This window comes from Orycteropus afer, unplaced genomic scaffold (assembly GCF_000298275.1).
Source record: "Orycteropus afer afer isolate SDZICR_OR568_19922 unplaced genomic scaffold, OryAfe1.0 scaffold00013, whole genome shotgun sequence".
NCBI classification, from domain to species: Eukaryota; Metazoa; Chordata; class Mammalia; order Tubulidentata; family Orycteropodidae; genus Orycteropus; species Orycteropus afer.
Genome location: NW_006921600.1, coordinates 10,800,274 through 10,809,581, shown reverse-complemented (window position 1 = coordinate 10,809,581; position 9,308 = coordinate 10,800,274). Strand labels below are relative to the sequence as shown.

General features: G+C 45.1%; 1 protein-coding gene across 1 annotated transcript in view; it reads left to right on the top strand.

Moving 5' to 3' along the window:
- LOC103207191 (cyclic AMP-dependent transcription factor ATF-3) overlaps positions 1–5,680 on the top strand; it is a 9,787-nt gene extending 4,107 nt beyond the window's left edge. Inside the window, exons 2-3 of the mRNA XM_007952757.1 lie at positions 3,937–4,044; positions 5,489–5,680. Coding sequence (XP_007950948.1) covers positions 3,937–4,044; positions 5,489–5,680 — 300 coding nt within the window. The remainder of the gene's footprint in view (positions 1–3,936; positions 4,045–5,488) is intronic.
- Positions 5,681–9,308: the final 3,628 nt, after the last annotated feature.

Here is a 9,308-nt window from a genome sequence, read left to right as displayed (position 1 = left end):
GCCCAACCTTCCTTCTGAGGAGTGGCTGGTGGGTTTGAACTGCCAGCCTTCTGGTTAGCAGTCAAGTGCCTTAGGCACTATGCCACCAGAACCCCTCTAACTTAATGAGGGAGAAAGAAAATCACCATCAGAAAACCAAGGCTGATTCCTGTGACTCATGCCACCCTCTAGCCCTTTTTAGCAACTCTGACACCAGCCGTCCCTTCCACAGCACTCTCTGCTTCTCTGCTAGGTTTAATAAGGTTTATTAGGGAAGCAACAGATTCCAGTTCAAGTTCAGGAATGCTCTCAGGATATGATCCTTCCATCAGGACAGCCTTCAGCCTTCCTTTGGCCAGGCCCACAAGCATGCCTCTCTTTGGTCCTTGGCCTCTTGACCTGGCCTCTGCCCTGCTGTGGCAAATATTACGAAGCTCTTTTAGCTCTGCTGATAGATTCACCCCACTCTGCCAGCAAGCCCAAAGGTACTCTCAGCTTTCACTCTCCATGGGCCAGCCAGCCCCCGACTCTGTCTCGTGCCAGTCTCTTGGTTCTGTTAGTTCTGCTGCCTTTGCTGCTGCCAACTCTGCCATCACTCCGTCATCTCTGCCAAGGAGATCCTATGCAGGAATCTCGGATCCAAGGACGCACTCTACTCCTGTTGTTTGGATTGATTGCAGTGAGATTCCCTTTTTCCACCTCTGGGATGGCTCATTTTAAGCCTGGTCGAGATGCAAAAACTGACCAATCCCCATGTTAGGGTTCCATATACTTTATTTCCATGGTTCCACCCCCACCAGGGTGCCATGTAACCTTATTTGTATTATTAACAAGCTATCCAATCCCCTTGGTGGGTCACAGACACCTTACATTTGCATATTCCCCCCAGCCATCTGATGGGAGTTATAAAGACGCTGTCTAGGAAGCTCATCTTAAGTAATTCACTGCATCACAGTGGTCTTCAGAAAGCCTTTTCCAGCCCTGGTAGTCCATGATTCTAAGATCTGCTCTACTGAAGTTCTGCTCCTGAATTCTTTTCCTTCTGTCCTAAATATCTATCTGTAGGGTTGCTGAGTTCTTGATGAAGATAGTGATGATGTTAATGATAATAACTAAAACTCATACAGCATTTACTATAAGCTAGACACTGCTCAAAGCATTTTACACCTGCTAAAAGGGCAAGGAGGCCAAATCTTCTGACCTCCTCTAATCATACAAGAGGAAGACAGGATTACCAGCAGTAACCCAAAGCCTATTCCTACAAGGCTGGACATGCTGCCTCCCTCCAGCCCTTTCACCAACCGTTCCTCCCAAAGCACCCACCACCTCTCTCCTGGGTTCGATAATTCACTGCAGTGGCCACACAGAGCTCACAGATTATGGGGTTTATTAGGGAAGCACCAGGCTACAACTCAAGTTCAGGAAGAATGCTCAGTCTCTCTCCCAGCCCACCGTCCCTCAGCCAACAGTCTCTCACAGTCTCTTTCCCAGCAGTGTTGGTCCCTCAGTGTCTCACTCAGCAATGCGTGTCTCTTGCGTCTCTTTCCCAGCAGTGCGTGTCTCTTTCAGAGGTGTGTGTCTCTTTTGGCAGCACATCTTCCTCTACCAGCAGTCAGAGCGAGTTCTGCCTCTAGGAGGCCTTCTTTTGAGCCTGGAAGGGTGGTCAAACTAGCCAATCACAGCATCAGAACTCTAAGCACGTGAGAGAGAGTGGGAACCTCCCAGAACATTGTATTGTGCCACACCCAACAGAAATAACCCAGGTGGGTAGCTTCAGGAATCAGGAACTCCTCAGTTGCTCATAGAAAATCCCACCTTGGAGTTTACAAAGACTTATGGGTAGAAAAGCCACACTAAGTAATTTACTACACCGCAACACCTTAATTAATTTGATCCTCATATCTACTCTCTTAGGTAGGTAATATGATCGATTCTCTTTGACAAATAAGGAAACTGAAGCTCAGAGGGTATAACTTGCCCAAGGTTGCACAGCTAGTAAGTGGCAAAGTTGACAGTCAAAGACAGTTTAGTCTAAGCCCAAATATATCCCTTGTAATGATTCTAGGATCTAAAAGATAAAAGGTAAAAGTTCCTTTCATCATATTTCTCCTTTGGGCTTTGTGTCTTTAAATTGCAAAGCTGTTGGGCCTTCCATCTCAGTCTAAGCAAAGTCAGTGCTGTGTAGTCAAAAGAATGGAAAAAATCAGGTATGAGGTGACTATGGTGTCCTAGCTGTTGTTTTGTTTGAAATGTGGTTCCTCGCCCTCTTTTTCACTGTCCAGAGCTGACAGGGTCTGACATTGGCAGCCTAAACCTTCACCCACTTGTCCCACCAGGAACACATCATCCCAGCTGGACTCTGATCTCCAGCAGGTGGATTTTGCTGATTCCCTGTCAGTGCTCAGATGAGGTCAGGATCAAGCACACTTCCATGGAAGACTATATCCTAAAGCAGGCAGTTCTGCTTTCGGAGGATCTCCAGGCCTGGCTTAGGGCGGGACACAGGGAGGGGATCAGTATTTAGTTGTGAGATGAATCGATGGATGGTTGTAGCTCACCACCCACAGGTGACACCCCAGCCATGGACTGAGAATGCCATTTTGGATAGGAAGGGATGTGAGTTCCTCTTCCCCAGGATTCCCTGGGCTTCACCCAAATTGGCAGACAAAGAGAGAGATGAATGGAGTTGTCCTTCAATCATGAGCATAAGACCTGAATCAAAGAGTAGATGGGGCCGCTTGTGGCTGGGTGAGGATCTTGTTCTAGGAGAAAGGACACATTTACAATCTGTTACCTTCTCTGAATGATTACAATCTGTATCTGTGGTCATCAGTTTGAATATCAAACTCCTAGTTCAAAATCCAAATGTGTTTTTAAAATAGATTAAAATTGACTAATACTGTATTAGGAAGCAAAGATGTCACTTTGAAGACTAAGGTGTGCCTAACCCAAGCCATGGTATTTTCAGTTGCTTCATATGCATGTGAAAACTGGTTAGTGAATAGGATTGAAGAAGAGTTGATTCCTTTGAATTCTGGTGTTGGCAAAGAAGACCATGGACTGCCAGAGAAACAAACAAATCTGTCCTGGAAGAAGTGCCACCAGAATGCTTCTTAGAAGTGAGAACAGCCAGACTTCATTCATCCCAACTACTTTGGTCCTGTTGTCAGAAGGGACCATTCCCTGGAGAAGGATATCCTGCTTGGTATAGTAGAGGGTCAGCAACAAAGGGGAAGACTCTCAACAAGATGGATTGACACAGTGGCTGCAATGATGGCCTTAGGTGGTATAGGAAGGATTGTGAGGGTGGCGCATGACCAGGCAGTGTTTCATTCTGTTATACACAGGGTCATTATGAGTCAGAGCCAACTTGGGGCACCTAACAACAGCAACAATTATACCAATATAATTTCTAACTAACAGTTTTTGGAATTTCACTAGAGCCACTTTGATTTGCCAGTTCTTATTGGAAATGAAAGGCAGCACACTTGAGGTTGATGGCATTTCTTGCCCCCTATTATGTGTGTGGGAGCTCTGGTGGTGTAGGCACCTAAGGCACTTGACTGCTAACCAGAAGGCTGATGGTTCAAACCCACCAGCCACTCTTTGGAAGGAAGGTCAGGCAATCTACTTCCATGGTGATACCACCTAGGAAACACAAGGAGGGGTCTCTATGAGTTGGGTCCTACTTGACAGTAGTGTATTACGTGTGTGAAGGTCCCTGGGTGACTCAACCAAACCAGTTTGTACTCCATTACTAACCTAAAAACTGGTGGTTAAAACCTAGTCAGCTTCACTGTAGAACAAAAGGCTTGGCAATCTGCTTCTGTCAAATGTTCAGCCAGGAAAACCCTGTGGGGTGGTTCTGCTCTAACACGTGGGGTTTCCATGAGGTGGGATTGACTCAGTGGGAACAGGTCTGGTATTGGTTGAATGTGTGCCTTTTGGACTTTACAGGTAGCCCCTGAAGAAGATGAAAGGAAAAAACGGCGACGGGAAAGAAATAAGATTGCAGCTGCCAAGTGCCGAAACAAGAAGAAGGAGAAGACAGAGTGCCTGCAAAAAGTGAGAGCCTTCTTGCCTTGTCCCTTCTGCTTGCTCAGGCCTGCCCTCCCCTAACCTCATGCTGATATGAGAGCCCACTGCCCTTGAGACAATTCCGGCTCATAGCAACCCTTTAGGACAGAGTAGAACTGCCTCACAGCATTTCTAAGGCTGTAAATCTTTACAGAAGCAGATTGTCTCATCTTTTTCCTGCAGAGTGGCTGGTAGGTTCAAACCACTGACCTTTAGGTTAGCAGCCAAATGCACCACCACTGCACCACCACAGCTCCTTCAGTATCAGAGGGTTTTGTTTTGTTTTTTTTAAAAAAACCCTACTGGAAAGTGTTTTCCCAAGAAGGACCTTGTAGTTGGTAGCAGAAATGCCATTTGCAGAATGAGGAGGCAACAAAGCTGTTAGCACAATGCACGTGACTGTAGATGTATAAAAAGCAGATGTGTGAATTAAAAGCCACAGGATCATCTGATGCCCAGACTCCCAGCAGCCTCAGCTGGTCCATAATGTCCAGCACTTTCCAGGATACAGGATATGTGAGCTCATTTAGAGAAGCTTCGCTTGCCCATTTTCCCAAGGAAAGGAAGCTATCAGTTCTCATTTGGTTCACTGTGAAAAGCTTTAATTAATCTCTTCAAACAAGTGATTTCCTTAATCCACAAACAATGGTTACACTTCCTTGGAGCTCTTGTCTAGTCCTTAACTCCACTGCCCTTCTCCCTGACTCATCCAACAGTCTGAACTCCCGGCTAAGCTCAGCCAGCTCCCGTTCCTGAAGAGAGAACCAGGGGCATCAGCGTCTGTGAGGAGGCAGGGTGGGCTATGAGGCCAGGCTGCCAGACAGTCTTCCCGTGGCTGTGCCCCCTCCCCTAAGCATAGATAGACCAGGCAGAGGCTTGACCCAGGAGGGCCCAGGACCCCCAAGATTCTGTTGATTGCCTCAGGGGTCAGTAAAAATTATGAAATCTTGTGTCCTATGCACATTTTCCTGTGGAAATACACTCCTTAGTGAGATCAGGAACTTACAAAAAAATTAAGGACCATGAGCTGATTTCTCCCCCAGCCCCCAAGGCCCTTGCAGGCCCAGAAGACCTACATGTGGGCTCTTGGGCTCCATGTAGAAGAGGTTTCTGAACCATTGGTTCCACTGTAGCTCTGTTACTGGTTGAGTCACAGCGTGCCTCTGTGGTAGAAACTCACAGGCATCTCTAAAGAATGCTCCATAGTTAAAGGCTTCACAAGGGTCTGGATTGTTCCAGACTTAACGTTCCTTTCCCAGATTTGTGGGACACTGTAGTAGAGAGACGGCGGTGTCCCTCGGCAGGCCAATCCCTACTTGAAGAGGCCTAGGGGGCCTCGGGCTCCCTGTGCCACCCAGGCATTATCCCTGGTTACCCCCTCTTTACTGACCTTTTGACTCCACTCTTAATGCTTCTGTCGTTTGCCCCCCAGGAGTCAGAGAAACTGGAGAGTGTAAATGCTGAGCTGAAGGCCCAAATTGAGGAGCTCAAGAACGAGAAGCAGCATTTGATATACATGCTCAACCTTCATCGGCCCACGTGTATTGTTCGGGCTCAAAACGGACGGACTCCGGAAGATGAGAGAAACCTCTTTATCCAACAGATAAAAGAAGGAACATTGTAGAGCTAAGCAGCCGTGGTATGGGGCAACTGAGGAGTCCTCGCTGAATCCTCCTTTTACACCCTAAACCCTGAAGCTATTGGAGATCTGACTTCCTGTGCACCTCTCGGATCCCAGCAGCAGAGACCCACTGAGGCAGAAGGGCCTGTGGTGACTCAGCTGGGCCTCTCTGCTTGGCTCCAGAGTGGACTTTGGACCAGGCAAGTGCGTTTTTGCCTCAACTCCAGGTTTTAGGCTTTACCATACTGGTCATTCTTAGATGCTCCAGGTGGCCTTTTGTCCGGATTCTACAAAACCAGGATTCCCACCATTAGGATTGATGCAGAAGTAGTGTCTGTACCTTGAGGAGGTGGGGCCATCTCCTCTGCTGCTACTATCACTTGTAGGGAAAATGGAGTGAGAATGGCAGTTAGTGAGGTTGTGCAAAGGCCAGGGTTGTGCTTTATAACAAATAGGTGTTCTGCACAGAAATTCCTGTGTGCAAGGCATTTGTTTCAAAAGTAGGCATTGTGCTCATGGATGTTTATTTGTTCTGCACAACACTGGTGTCACTTTTACAGGACTTTTCTCTGGAGAGTCGTCACTATGTGCAGTGTCTTACAAAGTGTTCAGGGGGCTGGAGGGGCTTCTCAGTCCCAGTAGGACAGAATGTTCCTGCAGGCCAGCAGCGTGGCTTTGTGCCAACGGAGAAAACCTCCTTTTCCCTGGTACCCGGGTGTTAACATGAAATCCATGGGCATAATTGTGGGTCCTCTGCTGCAAAATCAATTATAATATCACAAGAAGAAAGCAGAAAGACAGGGTCAACTTCCAAAGGGTCAGGAGCCTCTGCTCAGTGACTTAGGTCAGGTGTCTGTAGGCCGGAAGAGTCAGAGAATTCCATTTTCCTATTCTTGTGGTGGAAAACCACAGTCAGTGGAGACATGTTTGAAGCCAGTGATGCCCAGGCTAGCATTATGGGCTATTAATGGCATTGTTTTTGTCATTTAGATATTTTAAAAAATCTACCCCCCAAGCATTTGCCACTGTTGAGAAGATACACTGGTCACAAAGACTCTGGCTACTGTCTGACTGTTTAAATGCTGATGTTTCTGTGAAATCTTCAAAGTCTTTAATCCTACTCTACATTATCATTACAATTTTCTGTAAGAGACAATATTACTTATTTATTCTAGAATTCTTAACCTATCAGTATAATAAATGTTGGAACCAGATACAGGAAACATAGAGCTGTGCTGGTGTCTGTCCTCTCAGACCTGTCAGTTATGGATGTCTGTCCATCCCCTCCCCTCCCTTCTCCATTGTGGAGGTGTTTACATATTCTCAAAGGGTGATCCTTTGTTCTTTGGGGTGCCATGAAGTGAGGTCAGTGGCCTTAATCCTATTCTTCAGTCAAAGGCACTAATGGTTCAATTCTTGTTGACAAACCCTGACACACAGCCCCAAGTATATCCTTTGGACAAACTCTTCAGTGTTAAGATAGAATTTTGATAAAATCTGAATTGCTAAATACCTCATTATCAGCTTCTCAGAATGTACAGACACCCAAAATGTACACCTACTGTTCATCTTAAAACTTTGATCCCTTACATTCTGCCTCAGAATTCTTCTTAATGTGTTATTCACTTGGATTACATCTGTTATAATGTCCAAATAACTGCAAATATCTATTTCAAGTATAAGAAGAGAATTAGGTGGGGACAAGGAGGAAGAAAGGGAAAAATATTTGGATGGGTGTAATAATTCAAAGAAAGTTATTCTACCGAGTTTTCTGGAGTTTCCAAGGCATGTGATTCCTTAAACCACTGTTATCAAATTGATTCCAACTCATAGTGATCATATAGGGCAGAGTAGAACTGCCCCATAGGGTTTCCAAAACTATCATCTTTACAGAAGCAGACTGCCACATCTTTCTGTTGCTGAGTGGCTGGTGGGTTGAACCATCAACGTTTTAGTTAGCAGCTAAGCACTTAACCACTATACCAGCAGGAATCCTTGGTAGGAAGAATAGATACCACCAACTATTATTAAACTCAAGACAGTTTTTAAGCTGCCATGGACAACAACATGGCTTAGAAAGGAAGGAAGGGGTGGGACCTAGGGCAAGAAAAATGACTGAGAAATGTAATTTGTGTAAGTTCTTTTAACAAATGTATTATACATAGTTTTGTTTTCTGTAGCCAAGTCTGTTATTGTTATTATTATAAACAATAATAATAAAAGGATGAATACATATTTACTGTCAAGTTGTTTAGTTCATTTTGTTTCACATTTGAGTGAAAAGGAAGAATGTGGGCTCAAAGAGAATAAACTTTGATGGGGCTTCCACCAGCATCAACCAATCAACTATCCATTGTGACAATGTCTTTTCCTGAGCTGCCTCCTACTTTGTAGTGATGTCACATTGGTGGGGCTTGGAAACCCTTCCCTCCCTCCCTCTTCCTGACTTCATCCTGCCCCCTTGTCTTTCCTTAAGATCTGACCTGACACCTATTCAGAATAAAGAGCTTCAGAATTTTAGCCTAAGACAGTTTCTGGAATCGAGTTCTTTCACTTTCTATCGAGGTAAAATGCTAAATATTTCCCACCCTATCTTCATTTCTCCCTTTGGGCTTTGAATCAGCTCTTGGAAACCCAAACTGGTAACATGCTTTTTCTTCTCTTCCTGGGCCTCTACACTCTGATATGTGTTCTCCAAGCAGTATTTCTTCATGGAATGAAAAGTACTTTTCAGTCAGGATCTGCCTGAGGTAAAACCTCAAAGGAGGCCAACTGTGTCCACTGTGGAGCCTTCTGTGTAACGAGCACTATCTTCTCCATTTTTTGCCCCCTATTCCCTCCCCCCCCCAAAAAAAAACTGATCTCAGGAATGAATTCTTAATACTCAAAAAAAAAAAAAAAAAAACCCTCACTCCCATTGAGTCAATTCCAACTCATAGCAACCCCCTTTGGGTTTCCAAGGCAGTAAGTCAGTCTTCATGGAAGTAGATTGCCCAGTCTTCCTTCTGCAGAGTGGCTGGTTTGAACCACCAACCTTCTGATTAGCAGTCAAATGCCTTAGGCACTACATCACCAGAGCTCGTGATAAAAAAAATGTTTAAGACTAATGCTAATAACAGTTAACATTTATTAAGTCAGGCAATATGTAAAATACTTTACCTGCATTATCACACCTACTCCTCACCACAGCGGTTATTAGGAGTCCTTGGGTGGCACAAATGTTTCAGTGTTCAGATGCTAACCTAAAGGTTGGTGATTTTAATCCACCTAGAGGCATCTTCATATATATATCTCAATCACACACTGCCATTAAGTCGATTCTGACTCATAGCGACCCCCTTTGGTTTTCCAAGGGGGTAAACCTTTATGGAAGTAGATTGCCCAGTCTTCTTCCATATATATATATATATATGTGTGTGTGTGTGTGTGTCTGTGTGTTTATGTATGTACCCCCTTGGATATATATATATATGTGTGTGTGTGTGTGTGTGTGTGTGTGTGTGTGTATAGGAGCTCCGGTAGCATAGTGGCTAAGACACTTGCCTGCTAACCAGATGGCTGGCAGTTCAAACCCACCAGCCTCTCCTCGGAAGGAAGGTTGGGCAATCCTACTTCTGTAGTGATACTGCCT